Source organism: Pipistrellus hanaki (assembly GCF_964339955.1).
Source record: "Pipistrellus hanaki genome assembly, chromosome: 1".
NCBI classification, from domain to species: Eukaryota; Metazoa; Chordata; class Mammalia; order Chiroptera; family Vespertilionidae; genus Pipistrellus; species Pipistrellus hanaki.
In genome coordinates, this window is record NC_140503.1 from 79,357,531 (window position 1) to 79,383,551 (window position 26,021).

Below are 26,021 nucleotides of genomic sequence, written 5' to 3' on the forward strand. Positions count from 1 at the left end.
TTCCAGACATCAAATAGATTCCATTAGGATCTACTGCTAGACTTGTAACAGCATCCAAATGAGCTACCATCGAATGGATCATTTTACCTACATAAAACATAACAAAGATAATTATGTTTTCATAAATATTTACTAATTTGATAGGTATTTTAGAAATCATAAAATAGCATGAACATAAAAGAGACAATCACTATAACATTTTAAAAATTGTAGGAAAATACATCTAAACATAAGAGTTACCACCATTATCTAGTTCAGAACATTTTCAATACTGCAAAGGGAAACCCCACACCCATTAAGCAGCCATTCCCCAATACTCTCCCCCAAGTCCCTGGTAACCATTAATCTACTTTTTCTCCCTATAGTTTGGACTATTCTGGATGCTTCATACAAATAAATCATATAACAAAATTTGACTTTTTGTGTCTGCCTTCTGTCACTTAGTATGATGTTTTCAAGGTTCATGAATCATCCTATCCTATAAAATAAAAGGCTGATATGCAAAGCGACTGATCAGCAGAATGACTGGTTGCTATCACGTGCACTGACTACCAGGGGGCAGACAGTCAATGCAGGAGCTAACCCCTGGTGGTCAGTGTGCTCCCAAAGCGGGAGCACTGCTCAGCCAGAAGCCCTGTGTCGAGCTCACGGTTGAGAGCACAGCGGCAGTGTGGCAGCACCGCCTCCATGGCAGCACTAAGAATGTTCTGCCAAAACCGGTTTGGCTCAGGGGATAGAGCATTGGCCTGCGGACCGAAAGGTCCTGGGTTCGATTCTGGTCAAGGGCATGTACCTTGGTTGCGGGCACATCCCCAGTGGGGGGTGTGCAAGAGGCAGCTGATCAATGATTTTCTCTCATCGATGTTTCTAACTCTATCCCTCTCTTTTCCTCTCTGTAAAAAAAAAATCAATAAAATATATTAAAACAAAAAGTTCTACTGCTGGCTTAGGCCTCTCTCCATCAATCAGACATCCCCCGAGGGCTTCTGGACTTCGAGAGGGCACAAGCTGGGCTGAGGGACCCCCAATCCAAGTGCACAAATTTCTAGTAATAATATAGGAAAGAGAATTTTAATTCTACTGCAGAACTTTCCCAGTACCTTTAATAGACATTTGTGTTACATTTGAAAGTATCTGACATACAGTGGAAAATATAACGAATATAGGATTGCATCAAAGACTTAGATTATGGAGACTGCAATTAAAATGAAAACAGAAAAAGTCTTTCTCAATAAGAGATGTAAAGATTATTTTACATACAGGTTTAATGATAAATAAATCACCAGATAATACATTCCTACCTAATGATTTTAGTATCATCAAATTCATTTATCCTTTGAAATATCAATCATTTTATATATTAGAAATAAGAGGAAGAGGTGGAGTACATCCAACAATTCATTATCAATTCTAGAATTCATTCCTCTCAATATTCCTATTCAAAACAAACAACATAAAAAACCTTAGATATGAAATGGTTGGCCTCACAGACAATAATCTCAAAACATTAGGAGTTAAGTAACAAGCACTATTAGCTTCCTTTAAAATGTCAATTTTATGATGGTAACTCTTTTTTTTTTTTAAAATATATTTTATTGAGTTTTTTAGAGAGGAAGAGAGAGGGATAGAGAGTTAGAAACATCAATGCGAGAGAGACATCGATCAGCTGCCTCTTGCACACCCCCTACTGGGGATGTGCCCGCAACTAAGGTACATGCCCTTGACCGGAATCGAACCTGGGACCTTTCAGTCCGCAGGCAGATGCTCTATCCACTGAGCCAAACCGGTTTCGGCTGATGGTAACTCTTAATTCACAATCTAGGTCTGACCTCTCCCCCGAAATAACCCTCTATGTCCTAAATTTAAGATGTCTTAAACCAAAGATTCTTTCAACCAATAAGCAAATCGCCCCCATTTCTTTAGGGGTGCAATAATTTTCCAAGTTTAATTTCAACTCTCCTGCCTGTACATTAAAACTAATCTTTACTGATATGCTAGTCAATTTAGAGTCAACTCTTCTTTTCTACATAGTGACTTCCAAAATGTGAGTGACCTCATACCCCTTCAGACTGAATCATGTATAAAGAGGTCCCGTGCTGAATCAAGTTGGATGCTGAGCTTCCACAGGTAACCACAGAAGTCACAAAGCATCTAACCCCTCCTTCAGCAACATTTACTTGTAATTTCTCACATTTAACCAATTTCACTTTGGCCCCATGCCTCTGCCACCCCTCTTCCTCCACCAAGATTAATTATTTGCTTTTATAACAGCCTCCCTGGCATCTAAGCTCTTTAACTTGGGCAATTAATATTATAGGCCACTATGAAATGGAGAAGAAACAGACTAATATAAACCATGCAGACTCTAGAAGCAAACTGCATGGATTTGAATCCCAACCCTGCAATTTTCCTTTGTTGTATAGCACTGCACTAATTATTTAATTTCTTTTAAGACTTTTATTTCAACTGTAAAATGGAAATGATAGTATCATATATACCCAATGAGTCATTAGAAGAGCAAACGTTAATACACGTAAATCAAATACAACAATGTCTCACAGTAAATGATATACCATTAAGCTCCAAGAAGGCATTTTGCTCTGTTTACTAAGCATTGAGAAGAACTCTGGCAGATAGTCAATAAATTCTGCTGCATGAGTTCACAATCTATTCAGAACCTTCTTCCTCCAACTTCTCTAGCACTTCCTACACCTTTCTCTCTCATACTCACTAGCTAAGAGTCTCAGTACAGTATATGCAATTCTAATTTGTGCCTCTATCAAACTTTCAAAAATCACGAACCAACAAAGACCTCTCTGAAATAAAAAATAGATATTGTAAAATTTAAATTCCTTAAAGTCAAGGATCTACCATATAATACAACTTAAATAATCTTTTTAAACCTATTTTGAAATCCCTGCTCAAATATTTTAAGGGGCTTTCATAGTTCATAGCATAAACAAAAATTCATTATTCTTAGGTTGGCTGTGAGAAGTTCTCAATAGAGTCTGTTTTCTTCTTCCAGACTCACCTGTTTGGCTTTGCTTGTAAAAAACTCTCATGTCAGCCAAAGTTTCTACCACCAAGCCTCTGATCAAAATACGCCCTTACCTGCAATTTCCCACTACCTTCTTCACATAAAAAATAAAAAAATCTTACCATTGCTTCAAGGCAAAGCTCAAACCCTTACTCTATGAAGCCCCCTTTATCTAGCAGAGTTCAAGTGCACGCACACACACACCCCGTTTTCCCCAGACAACAGGTAAGGCCCCAGAAAGCAGAAACCCCATCTTATATATGACAGTAGCCAGTGCACTGCAGAATACCAAATGCTAAATGTGTTTCTGTTGTTAAAATCTAAATATTTATCAAACCCATTCATAATATTGATTTCTATGTTTCAGATACAAAAGTTCAATAAATTGAACTCAGTGTTGTGTGTGTGTGTGCCTGTATATGAGAGTAAAAGTGAGAGAGGTTGATTTAAAAGAATTTTTCCAGTGTTTGGAGACCACTGCTTCAATTTCTTCCCACTAAAGATAAGGTACTAAAACTACTTAACAGCAATAACAAAATAAATTGGTAGATTTTATAAATTTGAGACTGTAAGCTCCTTATTTATTAAGTGAAATTTTATTAACACTTTTTCTTGATTTCTACCATTAAAACAGCTCTAGAAACTCACATTTTATTTTTAATACAACTACTAAATTGCCTGAAAGAAAGCAAACAATATTTTATATGGTATTCAAGTAATTACAAATGAAACAAGGGTCTATAAAGAAACTTTATGGCCACATTAATATTTGATTTAACTCCTATATAAATGGTTAAGTTTTCTGATAACAAGAAATAGAGGGGAGATGGCAATAAAACCATTTTTACTAATCATCATTTTATTCACTGAGAAATAATTTTAAGAACATATTTGAAATGCCAAACCCCAGAAAGACACCTCTTCTGCTATACTAAATCACAATAGACTATGAAGAAAATAATTTCAAATGGAAAGATTTATATTTAATTAATATATGAAAAAAATCGTAATAGGTAGGTAAGGTGTTACTTATAAACTTAACAATAAAATATATTATGAATGCACTACATAATTAAAGCAAAAATCTGAGTTAAAAGTTTCACTTGGCAATTTTGAAGCAGAAAAGTCAATATATTTTATATAAAAGAATAGCATTTTCAAAAATATATATTTATTGAGAGAGATAGAGAGGGATAGAGAGTTAGAAACGTTGATGAAAGAGAAACATTGATGAGCTGCCTCCTGCACACCCCCCACTGGGGATGTGCCGGCAACCAAGGTACATACATGCCCTTGACCAGAATCGAACCCAGGACCCCTCAGTCTGAAGGCTGACACTCTATCCACTGAGCCAAACCGGTTTCAGCAAAAGAATAGCATTTTTGATCACTTCAAATTTACAGCACTTCAAATTTACAGAATTATTAATATGACTGAAAAGAAAATAAGACAACCTACTTACCCGTTTTATTGTCAAAAAATTTGATGTGTCTATCTTCATGAGCAGTTATTGTAACAGGAAGTGTGGGATGACTTACTACTCTATTAATGTGATTACTGGATTGTAAATCTGAAAAATAAAGGAAGATAATGCACTAAAATTCAAACCTTCAGTTAGAAACTGGATGATGACCTTTTTATTCTTACCAAAAAATAAAAAACAAAGCTTTAGAATAAAACAAACAAAATCTAAATAAATAAATAAATAAATAAATATCTAAGAAATAAAACTAGAGCTCTAGGAATACAATTTCTCAAAAAATAAATGTTTTAGCTATCATGCCCTATAATATGGACCCTACTAGGCTCACGTCTAAAACAGTTATAAGCATTTAAAAAATATATATATATTTTATTGGTTTTGTACAGAGAGGAAGGGAGAGAGAAAGAGTTAGAAACATCGATGAGAGTCATTGATCAGCTGCCTCCTGCACACCCCCCAGTGGGGATATGCCCGCAACCAAGGTACATGCCCTTGACCGGAATCGAACCCGGGACACCTTCAGTCCCCAAGCCAACGCTCTATCAATTGAGCCAAACTGGTTTTGGCAAAAAAAAAAAAGTTATAAGTATTTTAATGTAGGTGGTTTAGAATTAAAAACAAAACCTCACAATAAACAGCCCATAAAATAATTATAAGCATTTAAGGAAAATTCTTAAGTGATAATTAGGTGTTTGTAAGAAACAATCCCCATCCTATCCATACTGACAAAAATGCGAAGAACCAGAACGAATGTCCTGAGAAATAAGATCTTTTATTTACTGACAAGCTCTTAATTTTTCATTAGCAATGAGGGAGAACAGAGAAGAATCAAAACAAGTGAAAAGCCGAAACCGGTTTGGCTCAGTGGTAGAGCATCGGTCTGCGGACTGAAGGGTCCCAGGTTCGATTCCGGTCAAGGACATGTACATTGTTTGCGGGTACATCCCCGGTAGGGGGTGTGCAAGAGGCAGCTGGTCGATGTTTCTCTTTCATCGACGTTTCTAGCTCTCTATCTCTCTCCCTTCCTCTCTGTAAAAAATCAATAAAATATATTAAAAAAAAAAAAAACAAGTGAGAAAATATCAATATTGTAAGACTTTAAGTAAATCAATTCCACATGTATATAAGAACTCTTTACTAAACTTAAACATGTTACACAAAAAAACGCATATATGTTTGTGTGTGTGTGTGATTACCTATGGAAGAGGGAGAGACTAAGGTTGAAAAGACACTGAGAAAGACACTTCTTTGAGTATTCTTTGAGTTAATCGTTTTACCCGATTAACATTTAAAAAGCTTGATTTTTTTAAAAAGCAATCATGAAAAATCAAAAGTAAAATTAAATGAATGAACTTTACCATATATCCAATTGGTGGTATAAGCACAAATAAGTGAAATATTTCAAGTGATTTGAAAGCACAGTAATAGATTACCCATCCCTAGTTTCAGTAATCAAACTATTGGCAGTGGTTTTGGTATTATTATTCTGAGATGTCTATGTGTACTATGAAATAAATACAATGAGAGATTGTGATGATTTTGCCGAACACAAAGAGATTTGGTACGTACGGTTAAAATGAAATAAAGACATAAAAAGCAATGAGATAAATCTGAATTTCAATTGGAAGTATTCATATGAATTTATCAACATTTTTTATTTATAAAAAATGTATTTGTAGCTCTGACCACTGGAAATGCCTAAACCAATGACCAGTTCAAGAGCCATGAAATCCATGAGGGCCAACCCAAGACTCTAATTGCCTTTTTTCACTTAGAGAAACCATGGCTCCTTAGAGAAATGGCCAATTTCAGATCTGGGGCACAAATCAACAAGATGAACCTAGAGTATCTTCTCATATCAGAAAGTAAAACTATCAACGACTACCAGGGTCATGTCAAAAAGACCCAGGAGCTAACATGAATAAATCCCCACTGGCCAAAGATTAACCCACCTGAATAGCAATAAAGAAAATACCGGCAATGATTCAAATACATTTATATCTAAATGAGATGCTAATTATAAAACAGCAGAACGACCGTCCAGATGACTTTCCAGACGCAGTCATAGCTGTGAGGGCTGGCCGAGGCGGCTGGGGCTGCGAGAGCCGAGCCCTTTGCATGAATTTCATGATTAGGACTCTAGTAATGATAATAAACAACACCCAACAGACTCTCTGGTCACCTATGGAGGATGCTAGGGAACACCTCATTATTGCTATTCTGTAAGCCGGTAAATGAAGGAAGGGGGATCAAGAATTTATTTTGCCTTTCCTTTGTAATCTAACTCCAAAGTACCCAATTTATTGATGAGGGGTATACCTCTTTACAGAAGTATTCTAGCTACTAAGTGGAGAAGTAATGACAGAATTAGAAAATCATTTTTAAACAGTTAATAAACTGACAGATCCAGGTAATTATCATCAAGACTGAAACATAAAAAGATAAACAAGCAGACAATATTTACTTCTGATAAAAGTTCACAATTTATGAGGTAGTCTTGCCTAAACATTAAAAACTTTTAAATGAAAACAAATAAATCAGTGAATCTTACTTTTGAATAAGCCTCTGGAGCTAAAACCAATTTATAGGAAATAAAATGAACAGAGCTTGTTAAATGATGCCCCAAGCAAAATCCAGACTGTGGAAAACTTTACAGGCAAACTACCCAACTTCTTCAAGTATAAAATGCAAGGAAGTTCAGTATAGAAAATATAGTTATTAATATTATATTTTCAATAAATGGTATTGGGAAAGTTGGACACATGCAAAAAAAACAAAACTAGACCACCAAATTACACAAAAATGAACTCAAAATGGATAAAGGACTTAAACATAAGACAGGAAACCATAAAAATATTATAGAAATTCACAGGCAGCAAAATCTCAGACATATGCCGAAGCAATATCTTCACTGATACAGCTCAATTGAAACTAAAAAGAAAATGAAACCATCAACAAAACAACAAGAAAGCCCACTGCATGGGAGAACATATTTGCCAATGTTATCTCAGATAAGGGTTTAATCTCCAACATTTACAGGCAACTTATACAAATTAATAAAAGAAAGATAACCAATCCAATCAAAAAAGGGGCAGCGGACCTAAATAGACACTTTTTGAAAGAGGTTATAAAGGAGGCCAAGAGACATATGAAAATATGCTCAAAGTCACTAATCATACGAGATATGCAAATCAAAACAACAATGCGGTATCATCTCACACCTGTCAGAATACCTATTGTCAACAAACAACAAGTGCTGGTGAGGATGTGAAAAAAAAGGAACCCTCATGCACTGCTGGTGGGAATGCAGACTTGTGCAGCCACTGTGGAGAACAGTATGGAGTTTCCTAAAAAAGCTGAAAATGGAACTCCCATTTGACCCAGTTATACCACTTCTAGGAATATATCCCAAGAAACTAGAAACACCAATCAGAAAGGATATATGCACCCCTATGTTCATAGCAGCACAATTCACCATAGCTAAGATTTGGAAACAGCCTAAGAGCACATCAGCAGATGAGTGGATCAAAAAACTGTGGTACATCTACACAATGGAATACTACACTGTGGTAAAAAAGAAGGAATTCTTACCATTTGCAACAGCTTGGATGGAACTGGAGAACGTTATGCTAAGTGAAATAAGCTAGTCAGAGAAAGATAAATATCACATGATCTCACTCATTTGTGGAATACAATGAACATAAACTAATGAACAAAAACAGATCTTGAGACAGAGAAGCATCGATCAGACCGTCAAACCTCAGAAGGAAGGTAAGGAAAGGGAGGGATAAGGGAGAGAGATCAACCAAAGGACTTGTATGCATGCATATAAGCCCAACCAATAGACACAGACACCAGGGGCATGAGGGTATGTGTGTGGAGGTTAAGGGGGTATGGGAGAGTAAGGATACATATGTAATATGTAATCAATAAAGAAAAAAAATTTATAATAACTATATATAGTGCCAGGTGGGTACTTGGTATCAGGGGGACCACTTTGTAAAGTACATGATTGTCTAACCATTATACTGTACACCTGAAACTAACACAAAATATTATTAACTATAAACTATAATTAAAGTAAAATAAACATAAAAAATATAAATGAAAAAAAAAAAAAAAAAAGATGGAGAGGGAACCTACAGATGAAGAGAGACCTGAAAGACTTATCAGCCAATCACAATGCAGAGTATTATTTGGATTTCTATTTAAATAAATTGTAAGATACACATCATATCCTATACTTATAACATTGACCATTTACACATAATTATTGGGGCTGCATGAGTTCATCAGGCTCATAATATTATTTTCTCTACTTCCATATGTATTTCCATTAAAAATTTAAAATTAATTCATTTGCTTTCATCTTTACATTGCTTTACTCCCTTTTCTGTCCTCATATACCCACTCAGCTTAATTTTAAGCATATTTTCAAGAAATAGGAATAATGTAAATAACTATAACACAATTAAACTATTTTTTATCCTAAATTTAAACAGTCAAAATGTGATAATTAAAAACCACACTGTATTGTGTAGTAATCCTTTTTTAAAGTTTCAAAGGAACCCATGAAAACTTACCAGAATCTATCTGTGATGAAAGCATCACCAATGACTGCGATGTTTCTAAGTCATAAATTACTGTACTACCAGTGTTGAAAGAGGTCACCATATGAGCTGGATCACAGCCTATAAAGTCAACCGATGTAGGTATTCCATGTTCTGAAAGGAGCCCAAAGAGATACAGTGTAAACACATAATTTAGAAATATCTGCTCTTCTGATTAAAAAAGAAATTCAAATATTCTTGAAATAATGTTAATAATAAAAAAGAAACTGTGTTAGGATGGTGAGCTATATAATATGTAACTTTGCCTCAATTATCTTATTTATATTATTGACTGGATGATTGATTTTAGAGAGGGAGAGGGTGGGGTGAGAGAGAAAGAAAGAAGGAGAGAGGGAGAGAGAAACAGTAGTAGGAGAGCTACATTGATTGTTTGCCTCCTGTTCGATCTCCGACTGGGGACCTGAAAACTAGTTATGTGCCCTGACTGGGAATCAAATCCACAACCTCCCAGTGCATTGGAAGACACTCTAACCAACTGAGTCACACCAGCCAAAGCTTTCCCTCAGTTACTTAAAATGTTTGTATAACATTCTATTTAACATTGTAAGAAAAATATAGCTAGAGGGCTCTTAAAGTGAGAGTAGATATGTGCAAAAGTTACTTTCTATGCATTTTCTTTTAAAAGAGAAAAAAAAATCCTGATGAGTCCTTTGGCCCACTTGCAATTATATATCTTACTGTAAAATGATAAATTAGCATTCTCACATCACTGTCTTCAGAGACTGTTCACCTGTGATGTTTTCAGATCTGTAAAAATAGAGTGTGTACTCTGGAATCCACTCATGCTGTGCTACCCCCTACAGTGGTCTGAGCAGCTATTTCTCTCTTTAACATAATAAATTCACTGGCCAGATCAATGCACAAGATGAAATCTGGAATTATGCAATTAATTACCTAGATGAAGCTAGAAACAAACATCCAAATGAATTTTTACCTCAAAAACTTGGGTAACAGAGACCTAACAAAATTAAGCATATACTAGTCATTCAAAATGTTTTAAGCCCTACCTGATTTGGCTCAGGGGATAAAGGATTTGCCTGTGGACTGAAGAGTCCTGGGTTCAATTCCGGTCAAGGGCACATACTTAAGTTGCAGGTAACCTGGTGGGGATGCGTGCAGGAGACAACCAATCAATCTCTCTCTCACATTGATATTTCTGTCTCTCCCTCTCTTCCTACTCTTTCTAAAAAATCAATGGAAAAATATCCTCGGGAGAGGATTAACAAGCAAACAATCAACTAAAAACAACAAAAACAACAAAAATAAAATGTTTTAAAACTAAACATACTTTTTAATAAAAATGAAAGTTTGTCCCTGGCCGGACAGCTCAGTTGGTTGGAGCATCATCAACTCTTGCACCAAAAAGTTGAGGGCTCAATTCCTGGTCAGGGCACATGCATACATTGCAGGTTTGATCCCCAGTTAGGATGCATTGAGGAAGCAATCGATGGGTGTTTCTCTCTCTCTAAACATACCCGTGGGTGAGGATAAAAAAAAAAAAAGTCTGATGTTTAAAACTAACTTTAAAAAATGACTTAGAAAACAAGACCAATACAAGCACAGTATATGTATGTAAACAAATGTCACAGGTAAACTGGTTAAAGCCTTCTTTGACAGTAAAAGATTGGAAATTATGCATGTCACTTAGTTTGTACCTCCCAGTTAAGGGTGCTATTTCTTAACCAGTGTGCTCATACATGGTTTGCAGGTAAGTTCATTCCCACTGTGATCATTCGATTCCTGTGGGAAGCCACCGGAGCAGAGAGCCTTAGTTGTCCCTATTACTAGCCTCATTTGTCTACTCCACTATTACATAGGAATAGTTTTGATTTTTAAATAGAACATGTCCTGAAAAGGGTAAAAAACCCCACTGAACTACAGGATACATTTGCAAAGCGTCCATTTATAAAAAATAATGAAGGAAAAAGATTACCACAAGCTTTAAATTCTTTCAATTTTTTGGAGCAACAAATAGTAAATCAGTTATCCTTTCTATCTTCCAAATAAATAAAAAAAAGTTAGCTTTTTTCATAGAGGCAACATGTACATACCCTTGTTTCCATTGTAAGTGCAAACACATGGCAATTTTTCTTGTGGCTTCCATAACCTAACAGTGCCATCTGCTGAACAAGACAGTAATTGATTTTTTATGCCACTATAAGCAAGACCCCAGACAGCATCTGTATGACCCAATAAAGTGCCAGCTAGAACATTTGGCTCTGGGAAGAAAACAAACAAACATGAGCAAAAATTAGTTTAAGTATATAAAGATAACTTATCAAATAATTAAGTAAAAGACTACACATACCAGCTATAAGAAGATAAGCCAAAATGTATACAATGGCCATGTCTTCTAAGTTGTGAAATTATTGGTTATTTTTACCCACCTCCCCCAATACATTCTTGCATTTTCTGTAAGGAACATATACGTTTTAAAAAACAGCTTTGTTGAGATATTACTTAATCAGAAATTGTTTGCCAGCCTGATCACCCCTTAACTTCCCTGCTAGCCTGATCAACACCTAATTGCCCTCTCCTGCTGGCCTGGTCACCCTAACTGCCCTCCCCTGCAGGACTGGTCCCCTCTCCAACTTCCCTCCCCTGCAGGCCTGGTCACCCCTAACTGCCCTCTCCTGCTGGCCTGGCCGCCCCCAACTGCTTCCCCTACAGGTCTGGTCATCCCTAACTGTCCTCCCTTGCAGGCCTGGTTGCCCCTAACTGCCCTCCCCTGCTTGGCTGGTAGCCGCCAAATGCCCTCCCCTACTAGCCTGATCACCCACAACTGCCTTCCCCTGCCAGCCATCTTGTGTCCACATGGAGGACGGCCATCTTGTGTGTTGGAGTGATGGTCAATTTGCATATTACTTTTATTAGCTAGGATTCTGTCTATTCTATCCTACCTCCACAATATGTCTTATATCCATTTCACTTAAACTGGTCTACTACCAAAGCTTTACCACCACTCTAGTCTTGGCAACATCACCTCTCACCGAGTACTGGCCCACTATGTTCCAACTTTACAGTACAACATTAAATTTGTATTCCTCTCTCCACTCTGCCCTCCATGCCCTGCAACAACCAGAGTCACCTTTTTAAACCCTACATTTACAGGTCACTTCCTGGCTTAAAACTCTTTACAGTAATCCCCCCTTATCCACAAGGGATACATTCTAAGACAACCAGTGGATAACTGAAAGCACGGATAGTACCAAACTCTATATACAGGGGTTTGCAAAAGTAGATTTACAGTTGTGAGTATGCGAAACACAGTTAATTCTTGTATTATTTATTTATTAGTGTATTATTTGTCTTTTTCCTACTATTATTATTTCACATCCTTATTTACGATTTATCTTTTAGGTAATATCTTATTCCACCTACACCTACTTTCCCCCACCCCTGTATACTATTTTCCTACAAATACATACCTATGATAAAGTTTAATGTATAAACTAGCCACACTAAGAAATTAAAAACAATAATTAATACTATAGAACAATTATAACAATATACTATAACAAGTTATGTGAATGTACTCTTTCAGCAAACTAGCACACATTTCATTTTTCTTTTTTTGGTAGGCTGCAGATTTAATAAGCAAGGGAACTTACAGAAAAGGCTAGTTTTGAATGGCAGCAAGACAAGTTGAATTTTAAGTGCATATAGAGGCCTTAGCTGAGTTCAATAATATATTCAAGCCAGCTGGTCTCAATGTCTTACTCTTTCAAGGCTACATCCTTAAAAATGACTTCTATTGTGGGTACATTCTAAGGAAAGGGGAGAAGGTATAAATTGCCTCAAGGGTGAACTATTATATTCCTGAGTCTCTCAGTGAGAAGCCTCCAATTGCCTGGGTTCAGCTCAAGCATAAATTTCTTTTTTCTTCTTCACAATTTCATGGGTCGGAACCTCAGCATATGATTATATTTTCTTTTCTTATTTAGTCAAAAACTTTCACATTCTCACTTAAAGGAAGCATTTAGCCACCTGATTGGTGGCTAAGCTGATTAGAGCATCATCCCATACACCAAAAGGTTGCGGGTTTGATCCTTAGTTGTCGCCTACAGGAGGCAATAGATCAATGTTTCTCTCACATCGATGTTTCTCTTTCCCTTCCTCTCTCTCCCTCAAATCAATAAAACAACAACATATCCTTGGATGAGAATTAAAAAATAATTTCTCTTTGGCATATTCAAATTGGCAGTATCAATTCTTTTGCACTTTGGGGCCATTATTAAGTAAATTAAAGGTTACTGGAACATAAGCACTGCCATGCCTGGATACCAAGTGACTAACGGGCAGGTCAGCACACACAGTGTCGATATGTTAAAAAAGGAATGATTCACATCGAGGGCAGGAGGGAGCAGGAGGATGCTGGATTTCACCATGCTACTCAGAACAGTGTGCAATGTAAACTTACCCATTTTTATTTCTGGAATTTTCCAGTTAACATTTTTGGATCATGGTTAACCTCAGGTAACTGAATTCTCAGAAAGCAAAACTGCTGAAAAGGAGGGTCTACTATATTAAAATTTCCCTTTTATATTGTATATTTTAGTTTGAATGTCACCATTTTAGATTACACCTAAAAAAAAGTTCCACCTGTTACTCTTTCTCAAAGTATTGTACGGTTATAGTACTTATCACAATTTTTAACTATAGACTCTATCCCCTTGCTTATTTGTTTAATGCCTACCATTTCCATTAGACAATTCTTACTTCTTTAAAAAAAAAAAAAACACACAAAAAAAAACATTTTCATTGATTTTGAGAAAGAGAAAAGGGGAGAGGGAGAAAGAAACATCAATGTGAGACTGAAAAATTGATCGGCTGCCTCCTGCACACCCCCTACTGGGGATGGAGCCTGCAACCTGGGCATGTGCCATGATCAGAGATTGAATTGGCAACCGTTAGTGCATGGGACAATACACAACCAACGTGAGCAACACCGGCCACGGCTAATTCTTACTTCTTAATGCAGTACTTAACATTAGACCTGGCAAAGTTAGGTACCAAGTGTGTGTTAAATAAAAACACCAAAGAGCTCAAGTTCTTCTTAAATAAACCAACCATTAAGTCGATCACTATTTATTGAACCACTAGAGGCCCGTGCACAAAACTCGTGCGGGGAAGGAATGGTGGTGGGGGATGATGACCCTCAGCCCGGCCTGTACCCTCTTCAATCCGGGATTCCTCTCGCAATCTGGTACTGCTGGCTCCTAACTGCTCACCTGCCTGCCTGCTTGATAGTCCCTAACCGCTCACCTGCCTGTCTGCTTGATCTCGCCACTAACTGCTTGCTCCCACGCGCCAGCCTGACCGCCGCTAACCACCTCTGCTTCTGCCACTGTGGCTTTGTCCAGAAGGACATCGGACAATTGATCCAGTCTAATTAGCATATTATCCTTTTATTAGTATAGATTCTCATACTAACAAACATTGTGTTTTAATTTTTATAATTACAAAAAATGTCCATTAAATATATTGAATACAGGTATTAAGTATTTCTGTAGGACAGATCTAAAAGTGGTACTTGTAAGTTTATTTTTTTTTTTTAAATACATTTTTGTTGATTTCAGAGAGGAAGAGAGAGAATCACTGATTGGCTGCCTCAAGGATTGAGCCCACATCCAGGGGATATGCCCTGACTGGGAATCAAACTGTGACTTCCTGGTTCATAGATCAACGCTCAACCACTGAGCCATACCAGCTGGGCATTGTAAGTTTTTTTTAAATTAAGGAATTTTTTTACCTCTAAAATGTTGTAGTGATACATCCCCTTACTGTCCCTATTTGTTCTGGCTAAATATTTTTGAACTACATAAGCTTTTTCAATTTTAAAAGATTATTCCTTATGTTAAATCTTATTCTCTCCTTTTTGTAACTAGTACTGAAATTAACTAATGTTTTAATTAATAATATATATATATTTTGGACACCATAGAAAGAGTACCAATTCTCAGGCCTAAATATTCATGGCATATTTCCTATGTTTTTCTTTAAAAAAACAAATTAATAGAAATAGAATAACTAAACAAGGAAACTAATATGTTTCAACAAGCTTCTAGCTGACGTTTTTACTTTTGCCAGCTCCATTCACTTAAAAATATACGTTTTGAACATTTTACTTACCATATGTATCATATGGATCAACATTAGGGCTAGGCATATTCCACCACTGGATGGTTGCATCAATACCACCACTAAAACACTGCTCTCCATTAGAACTAATCGCTAAAGATAGAACAGGGCCACTATTATAGAAAAAAAAAAAAAAAAGTTACTTATAAAGTTTAGAAAAGAAACTCATATATGCAGTCCGCAACCTCTGAACTTGTGCAGCATCTTAAAACTGTATAATGTAAACATGTACGCTTGAATAGTAATGATTATATTCTGCTAATACAATTATTAATAAAATATTATTTAAGTACTGTCTTTTCTAATATAAAACAAACATTACTACAATTTTATAAGATTTATGGATAAAATAAAACTTACATGTGGGCCCTAAATGTGTAGATAGGCTCTACGTCTAGAGAGGCACTCCTAAAAGAGGGTGGGAGAGAAGACAATTAAATAATCGCAAACCATTGGTTGATAATCAAGAGTCATTAGGTAAGATCAAACTGAGTCCATGCATGATATGGGACCATAAAAAATAGTAACTTCTAATTTTTGGCAAATCTAGAAGGAAAAAAAAAAAAAAGGCTACCATTAGGATACTAACTTTTTGGCAGGAACTGTTTTTTGCAAGTTCCAAAGTTTTAGAGTATGATCCTCAGAAGCGGTAACTAGCACAGGTTCTACAGGATGAAAAGCTAATGCCCGGACTCCATCAAAATGGCTACGTAGTGTATACTTGGGGTTCCATGTCTTTCGAAAGGCATCTTTATTGGCAGGCAACTAAAAAGAAAAAGCACAATTTTTAGTGGTGAAAGTAGTAAATTGATAGACATGTGGAATTTTTATTTGTTTTGGTGTGTTTAAGATATATATGTTAAATTGCTTTGCTAAACTGTCCAGTAGAAATTTAATTTACCTTAAAAGCTTTATAATCTTTATCGTTTAATACAGGGGTCCTCAAACTTTTTAAAGTGGGGGCCAGATCACGGTCCCTCAGAGAGCTGGAGGGCCGGACTATATGAACTACTAATTCCTACTGTAACACCTCGGCTGCGCTCACTGCCCAAAAAACCTGGCGGGCCGGATCAGACTCCTCTGCGGGCCGCATGTGGCCCGCGGGCCGTAGTTTGAAGACCCCTGGTTTAATAAGAACTAAGAATAATTTCATTAGCCTTCAAATACCTACATCAAACAGAGTCCCTCAATCTGTTTCACCTAATCATTAGGCTAAACTCAAAGGTCCTAGGAAATGTCAGATGAGAAGAACAAAAACTACTATGCTGCAATACCTAATATGAAAACAATAAAAATTAAATAAATTTACTACCCAAAATCCAGGAGTACAATATTAATAGTACAGTTGTCATTCAGAAAATTAGCAATGTGAAGTTTTTAAAGGCAGCAAGTTAAGGTACTTCCCAAAAGTTTGAACTAAAGACATTAAAAATATTTTCATCATTACTGTTGATATTGACATGAGGTTAATTGTTTTTATCCTCATTTCTTCATCTGTAATGATAGGCTATAAAATCTCTCCCAAACTAGGTCAAGTTTACTAGAATTTAATACCCTATGTACTTTATAAAACAGAGAAAAAATAAATTCATTAAAAAACCAAAATATTTGCTTAAAACTGCAAATTCATTAAAGTTAAACAAGTTTAGTTAACTCTCAATTGAATGTTTACTGTCTATAAAAAAATTTAATCCCAGACTAGTTTCACCTCTAACACTGACTTTCCCATTTACCCTCCATCCTTCCCCCATCCCTCAAATGAAGGACTGAAAATCAGGAAGTTGCAACAAGCTAACTTGAACATTATCCTTAAAAAAATAAAAGTTCCAAAATAAAACATGCTTTTAAGGAAGTCTCCTGAAGTGATCAGGCTATTTTTCTCCTTAACACTGAAATATGACTTAATTTGAATAAATAATTGAGAGTTGACTACTCAAGATAATTATTAATCAGTATTTTAATCAATCATCCCAAACTCCTAACTAATCCACCACAATACCTAAGAAAAATTTAAACACCACAAAGAAACTAGTTATTAAAAAAACACTCAACTATATGTCACTTCAACTCAACATATTGACAAACTTATCTTTTCCATGCACCTTGATATTAAATCTATTTTATAAGTGTTTCCAAAAATAAGGAGCCTTCTAGTAAATCATTAAAAAATTAAAAATAAAACTGCACTTACATCATAACTATAGTCTGCATCATTTGTTACCGTCAAGTCTGCAAGGTCTCCAAGGCCCAGTACACTTAACAAAACATCATCAGAACCCATAATAAATGACTTGCCTCCTCCAGATGGAAACGTTATTGGTTCAGCTATAAAGAACAAAACCGCTTCTTAAATGCTGAAAGATCATACAGTACAAGACAATATTGTGGGGGAAATGTAAGCACTTAACAGTTATAATACAGTAATATAAATTTTATCTTCCTACTTCCCTCATTTCTTCCACTCAAAAAATCCTATTCCCGAATAGTAAAAAATAAATGTTTACTTAGGAACTGCAACATAATCTTCCACAAAGCAAATTAATGTATATTAGATATATTATTCCAGGGTAGGAGCTGGGGCACAAAAGCTCTATTTAAATCACTTTATCACTTCAGTACAATTATAACTATAATATTTTTAAATGTTGTAAATTGTTGGGAAGTCCTTTCACTTTGCATCCTATTTGCTTAGAAGTGCTAGGTATTCTAGTTCCTGATAAAAAGCAATATAAGTATTATCTCCATCTATAATACCATGTATCAATTTTCTGAAATGAAGTCTAAAATTGCTTAAATTCCTCCAATAACAGCAATGGTCTAGAAAGGGGGCAGTTCTAGCACCAACAATGTCCATTTCCTTTCTGCAAAAGGATAATCCATGTAATATTTAGAAGGCCTTCCAGCTTTTAAGATTTGACTACAATTATTTTATTTTAACTTCCCTTTTATTTACCATAATACTTCTAAAATAAACTAACTACAGAATTTTAAATTAAATTTCTAATACTTTGAGCAATTAAAATCAAACTCTGCCATAATTAAAATATACTAATATATAAATATTTTGCTATAACAGTTATAGTATAAACAGTAATTCTCAGTATCATTTCAAACATGCTTTGAAAGCAAAATTTTAATCTTAAGATGCCAGGGGAAGGTACACAAATCACTGTAATAAAAAACAACTCAATACATCAAAACAAATGTAAAATTCATGAGCAAAATTAAAAGTGAAACAGTATATAAAAACTCAAGCTAATTATCAATTTGAAAAAATTTCTATGAATGATAGAAATTTAATATACTATAGGAAACATTACAGGTATGGCACTTGTCAGTCATCATTAACACTACTGAAAAAAATTAAGATACAAGTCAACTTTTCCTAGATAAACACGATAGCAAAAGTAAAATTAATCTATATTTAGAATATCTTATCTATCAAAGTAAGCAATAATATAAAAGCTATATAATTTGACTCAAATCAAGTCTTACATGACACTGCTAAAATGAAGTTGTGAGTCAACAGCTGATCTAGAGTAAATTTGATAGAAAACATACATAGGGATACTAGTGGTATTAATCTTTCAATGATTATACTCATTGAATCTAAATAATGTATAGTACTGACCCTTCCTACCAATATTTAATCCTTTGCAGTTACTGGTAATACCAAAGCAGCTAAGAACAATAAAGTTAAGTATTTTAAAATTACACTTAAGAACAATTATATAAAAATTCACTTGGTAATATGTACACAAAGTATTTTTAGCCAGTACAAGGTCATATATTTCTTTTATAAGAAAAGTTAGAATACCACAATTCCTTCCACTCACTATTATACAAATCTCGATAAAAGCCTAATAAAGTAACTAACATAATAAATTAACTTGCATTATTACATATTCTTTTTACAGAGATATTTCTAATCAGTTGTTGACCAATTTAGGGGCATGTGAAGGAAAGTGCCTGGGCTATCCTGGCTAGTTTTATTGGAGTTTTAAACAAAAAGTTAGTATTTATATCCATTTCTAATTAGTCATATGACTACATTTCTCAATCTCTATATGCACACATATATTTACTTATATATAGCAAGCTATGCTACTCACTCAGCATTTATTACATATATATGTGAAAAACCTTTTAAACTACATTTCTACTTTCCATAATCACCCATCACCACTGTGGCTGTGATAATCACAGTAAATACTTAATTTACTCACTCTTGTTTTCTTTTAGAGGAAATTAATTTGTGTTCTATAAATTCATTTTATTAATGTTAATATAATTACGTATAGCACATAATCACATAAGCATAAAAATGTCATTGGCAATTCAAAGAAAAATAAAATTATTAAAAGAAGTTTTTAATGATGACAATTATGACACTTTTTATTAATAGCCTAAATGATTTCATCAAGCAATTACACAATACTATTATCATTTCCCTTTATGGAAATATAAGGGCCCCAAATGGAATCTTACAACAAGGTTCTTCTATAACTAATCCTCCTTTTTATAGACAATGACCAAGGAAACCTCTGTAGCTCACATATCAATTCTTCTTCCTGCTTCAATTTATCAAAACTAAAGAACACAGCCCAATAACTGATTCAGTGTTGACATGGTATATCTTAAGTCTTTACTAAAAATAGTCTGAAAGGTTGTAATACAGCACTTTCTCTCTCTGAAAACAGACGTTTGTCTTTAAAAAATGATGTATGACATGGACTTCAATAGGGAAGTATGACAGCCGAAACCGGTGTGGCTCAATGGATAGAGCGTTGGCTTGGGGACTGAAAGGTCCCAGGTTCGATTCCGGTCAAGGGCATGTACCTTGGTTGCAGGCATATCTCCAGAAGGGGGTGTGCAAGAGGCAACTGATTGATGACTCTCTCTCATTGATGTTTCTAACTATCTCTCTTCCTTCCTCTCTATACAATATCAATAAAATATATATTTATTGCCGGGACCGGTTTGGCTCAGTGGATAGAGCATCGGTTTGCGGACTGAAAGGTCCCGGGTTCGATTCCGGTCAAGGGCATGTACCTTGGTTGCGGGCACATCCCCAGTAGGGGGTGTGCAAGAGGCAGCTGATCGATGATTCTCTCTCGTCGATGTTTCTAACTCTCTATCCCTCTCTCTTCCTCTCTGTGAAAAATCAATAAAATATATTTTTAAAAAAATAAAAAAATAAAAAAAATAGGGAAGTATGAAGTTGGAGGCTGCCACTAAAAAAAGATTATGAAATCTAATGTTTCCTTCTTAGCTTTATGTAGAAACTGAATTTGCTTCTTTTAAAATAAATGCTAAGATTTACAATTAGGTTTGTACTTATCTCCCCATTTCCTAATCATTCCACCATTAAGAGTTATATCACTTACGTAAAAAACAAACAAAAAAACACATACATAAGCACACATAGAGAGCACTAAATTGATTTAAATGAAAAAATCAACAGTTTAAGTGTACAATACTAACTACAAAAATTTTAGCAAGTTTACCCATGCATTATTTGGCAAAACAACCCAAAAGCTAAAGAAGATAAACTACCTGAAATGCATAAAATGAAAAATAATGGATTTGGTATGTGGATTTTAGAAAATACCGGTGTTTCCCCGAAAAAAAGACATCCTCCGAAAATAAGACCTAGCGCATGGAAAGATAAGACATCTCCTGAAAATAAGACCTAGTGCAACTTGGGGAGAAAAAATTAACATAAGACACTGTCTTATTTTTGGGGAAACAGGGCACTTCCTGATATAAAAACAGGAAAATAGCTCAATAGCAGAAAAGAGATTTGGAAAAGTCAACAGACTATTTTACTTTTCATGCATTAATATGTTTTGTTTTGGCTTTATTATTTCTCACCATAATCTGTAATTCTCATATCTGCAAGCAGATATGATTCTAAGAGAAAAAACGCAAAATTATTTAACTTTAACTGTAAGAAAAATGTGCCACTAGAGAACTCCTATAGAAGAACAGACGTATTAAAAAATTTTTGACTGAGGCATCATAATTCTGTTACATAGCAAAAACAGAAACATCAATGAAACTCAAACCTATATGCCAGGTTATTAGATAATTAAGCATGTTATACTGGAGGCTCAGTGGAGGGGGAGGGGGAAGAGAAGGCCTCGGGGAATGTCCAACTGACAGTAGTCGGACATCCTTATCCTTAGCACTGCCCAGAGGCAGGAGAGGATCCTGCCACCACTACTGTGCTCCCCAGCTGTAAGCCTGGCTTCTGACTGAGAAGCGCTCCCTCTGTGGGAGTGCACTGCATTGAGTGTCTGCCCCCTGGTGGTCAGTACGCACTACAGCGACCAGTCGTTCAATCATTCAGTCAATTTGCATATTAGCCCTTTATTATATAGGATCATGTCACAATAAGCCTTTGGTAAGAATTCAGTCTCATTACTTAGAATTATAAATATCTGCACCTAGAATTATAAATAAATAAAGTATATATACACATTTTCAGCTAAAATCAATTCTAGGGGAAAAATTGTCTAAGTAGTCCTTTCATTTTGTGCACATTTCTAGTTTCATTACCAAGTAGTATATACTTGCTACCAAGTTAAAGAATAAGATGCTGCCTTATCCTAAAATGATTTTTTAAACTGCTTTTTTCTGAAAGCCAAAGTTAGATTTCTGAGAGGTACTCTGAATTGACCCCTGTGATAAAACAATTCCACCTAACATTAGCCAGTGTGGTTCAGTGATTGGAGCATCTGCCTTCCCACCAAATGGTAGATGGTTTGCACCCTGCCCTCAGTCCGGGTGCGTGTGGGAGGCAACCAATCAATGTTTCTCTCTCAAATTGATGTTTCTCTCTCTTTCTCTCCTCCCGCTCCCCCACTCTCTGAAAAAGAGTGGAAAAAATATCCTCTGGTATTAACAACACATACACACACCACCACCACCACTACCACCACCAAGAACAACAAAGACACAGAAGCAAAAAATCTCGAAAATCCCTTAGACAATTGTATCAAGAGCTTGCCCAATATGTACTATAAAGACGATTTAAAGTCATTTTCACCAAAAGCAGTTTGGCTCAGTGGATAGAGCGTCGGCCTGCGGATTGAAAGGTCCCAGGTTCGATTCCGGTCAATGGCATGTGCACCTTGGTTGTGGGCACATCCCCAATTGGGGAGGGGGGGGGAGGAGTTGTGTGCAAGAGGCGGCTGATCGATGATTCTCTCTCATCGATGTTTCTAACTCTTTATCCCTCTCTCTTCCTCTCTGTAAAAAATTAATAAAATATATTTTAAGGGGAAAAAAATAAAGTCATTTTCATTCCAGGCGGTGTGGCTCATTGGTTGAGTGTTGACCTGTGAACCAGGAGGTCATGGTTCAATTCCCAATCAGGGCACAAGCTGGGTTGTGGGCATGATCTCCAGTGTGGGGTGTGCAGGAGGCAGCTGATCAATGATTCTCTCCCTCTCTAAAATCAACAAAAATATATATTTTTTAAAAAGTCATCTTCAGCATTTTAAAACAGCAGCAAATTACAATACTAAGGAGATATGATTTGGAATTAACATCTCTTGCAATATAAATAAAAAGAAAGCTAAACTTTACAGCTGCTTCTGCTCGTGCACCTTCATAATCAGTCATTCTAGTAGAGGATGAATTAGATTAACTGACTAATGATTCCTGAAGGGATGTAGGCAGCTCACCATGTCCCAGATCAGCTATAATGTCATATAGAGTTTTGTCCTGTTGACCCTTATAAATTAATGTCAGCAGTAGAGGTTCTTTTAATGGCTACTGCTTAACTTGTTCACAGCCTCTAAAACAACTTACAAGCAAAACAGGATTTTAAAGAAGTTCCAGTTACAAAAACCTCAAATAATTAAAGATGTCTCCAATTTTCCATGTCATCCCCCAAAACATTAAAATGATTTAAATATTTAAGATATTCAATATTTCTGTGAATGTTACTATAAATATTTCATTTTATACGCATATAATTGAGCCTTCTGTCACTCAACCAAAATTCTATAAGCTCACAGACACAGAAGGTACCATTAAAACAACAAGAAATTTTGGTGTTTAAGGTTAATATTTAATAACAAAGACTAAAGCTTGAGTTTTTCCAACTTAATAAACTATTTTGAAAAGTTAACAAAAAAATAAGTACAACTTATTTTTTTCTGAGGGTGCAACAAACAATTAACTTACCCGGGTGTTTTTGCTGATATTTTCTTGCCACATTCACACAAGTTTTTCATTAACAAACCACAAGTTTTTCATTAACAATCCTGTATTTCAGGATTCCCAAACTAAGAAATGTAGCCTGGCTATGAGTTGGTTATAACTATAAACCCTATGTAACAAAAATAAATATATACTTTCTCCCCTTTGAACCATTTTCTATTATTTTTAATTCCAAAGCCTTCATTTCTTACAATTCGGTAAACTTTTGAAAGCTTACCAAAAAAAAACAAAAACAGAACAGAACAAACGCTTAAAATATTTCCTTTATCCTTATCCAGATGACTTTTCACTTGATCAATAATACATCCTAAATTATATTCAAATAAATTTCAATTACAACAACAAAATTTAAGTTAGTTGCCCCCTTTATGAAATAAAAATGTACAAACAAAAAACAGAATTTAAGATTTTTGTCTCAAAGATTGGTACATAAAAATTATAATAGAATCTGCACTTCCTTTTCACCCCTTTTGTTCCATCTTTACTGTTCCTTCAGTTTATTAGTCCCTGGTCTACATCCCAAACTTCAGTAGTTGGGGAGAGGTCATCTTTACTACATTCAGCATATTATTAAAAGAAAAAAAATCAGCAATTGGCAATGCAAGCTGTTGGCATAGACTCTTACAGCGGTACATAATCATAATAAAAAAGTACTAACAGCATATACTCAAAATACTTTAAAGGCACAGTTTCAGTTTTGGTATTCACACCTCAAACTCTAAATGCCCATCTCACAAATTCCTAAATGTAATACTAATAACAGTTAAATGGTGTTTCATTTCTATGAATCACAAATTTGAAGGTTATCCTTTCAATAATTGATGTTCTTTCAATGGACTGATACTAGAAATCTAGTGCTACAAAAAAAGGTCTCTACATCTTTATAAAAATGTTAATTCAGCCAGCATCATAAAAGCAAATGAATGAATACATGCAAATTACTCAAAAGTGCAAGCTGGAAAGGTCAGTGCTGTTTTATTGATGAAAATACTCATGCATCTTCTGTCACACTGATTCTGCATGCAGAGGGTTAACTGTACCAATGAAGAAGCATTTTAGTTCAATAAGTATATAAATATAGTTCCAAATTACAGTCTCAAATAATCCCTACAAGGAATTCAGAGAATCACCACCTTTGCCCCACCCCACGCCACTCACAGGGTTCAACATCTCAATACCTTCTTCCATTGGTTTACAACTAAGATTAGCAAATAACCCTCAAATTCCACTGGAAAATTTCTATAGAGGTGATTTAAAGAATTTTTTTATGATAAGGTAAAAACAGTGACAAGCATGGAGAAGGAAAATATACATTGCTGTGTACCTGGCTAAACATGACACATGAGCTATTTTAGTTGAATGTAACAAATCTTTATTTGTTTTAACCATTTGTACGCCATAAGCATCTATAGATGCAAGCAGCGGACCTTTTTTAATGAAATTCAAAATATCATGACAATTAACTGATTAAGTAAATACTTGTGCCTGGGAAAAATTATTTTATAGCAAACTAGAGAAAAACATCATTTTAAAAAGCAGTATAAAAATAAGTCTTTTAGAAGTATTAAAGGTTTTCTGCCCTAGCAGGGTGGCTCAGTTGGTTGGAGCACTGCCCCTACACAAAAAGGTTGCAGGTTTGATCCCTGGTCTGGGCAAGTATGGGAGGCAACCAATTATTGTTAACCTCTCTTCCTCTCTTTACTTTTAAACCAGCCATTTTATTAGGAAGTTTAACATCCTGTTATAGAATAACAACTATGAGTTTACAGAGCTCTGTTATTAAATGAGAAATATACCAATGTACATAGGCTAAGTCAATCAATCAGACTGCCAGAATAGCCGAAACCAGTTTGGCTCAGTGGCAGAGCGTCGGTCTGCGGACTGAAGGGTCCCAGGTTCGACTCCGGTCAAGGGCATGTACATTGGTTGCGGGCACATCCCCGGTAGGGGGCGTGCAAGAGGCAGCTGATCGATGTTTCTCTCTCATTGACGTTTCTAGCTCGCTCTCGCTCTCTCTCTCTCTCTCTCTCTCTCTCTCTCTCTCTCTCTCTTTCCCTTCCTCCTCTCTGTAAAATATCAATAAAATATATTAAAAAAAAAAAAAAAAAAAAGACTGCCAGCATAGTGAGATTTTAGGGAAAAAATACTCGTTAACTTTTTAATAGTTCATTATATTCTAGCTCAGTCTTATAATCTCCCTAGGCCTCAATGACTTAATCCACAGTGGACATTTAAAAGCCTCTTTTCCTTATGCATTGCCATACATAGCAAACTTAAATTCTCATATTTGAATGGCACATAGAAATTAATTTATTTACTGTACCTTGAGCCTTTCCTACTACAATTATTTTTTTTTCTTTTTTTTTCTTTTACCTCATGGATATATCTATGATCTTAGGTAGATCCCTGGTCTGGGCAAGTATGGGAGGCAACCAATTATGGGAGGTAGTCAATATGTAAAAAACTAAATCCAAAACTTCAAGTTAATCATCCAACT

General features: G+C 35.4%; 1 protein-coding gene across 1 annotated transcript in view; it reads right to left on the bottom strand.

The window, feature by feature from the left end:
- The window catches only part of STRN3 (striatin 3), an 82,576-nt gene that overhangs the window by 1,727 nt on the left and 54,828 nt on the right, over positions 1–26,021 (bottom strand). The window contains exons 8-15 of the mRNA XM_084874674.1: positions 17,484–17,617; positions 15,882–16,057; positions 15,653–15,700; positions 15,284–15,405; positions 11,203–11,370; positions 9,104–9,244; positions 4,500–4,607; positions 1–87 (exon numbers count right to left, since the gene is read on the bottom strand). Coding sequence (XP_084730800.1) covers positions 1–87; positions 4,500–4,607; positions 9,104–9,244; positions 11,203–11,370; positions 15,284–15,405; positions 15,653–15,700; positions 15,882–16,057; positions 17,484–17,617 — 984 coding nt within the window. The remainder of the gene's footprint in view (positions 88–4,499; positions 4,608–9,103; positions 9,245–11,202; positions 11,371–15,283; positions 15,406–15,652; positions 15,701–15,881; positions 16,058–17,483; positions 17,618–26,021) is intronic.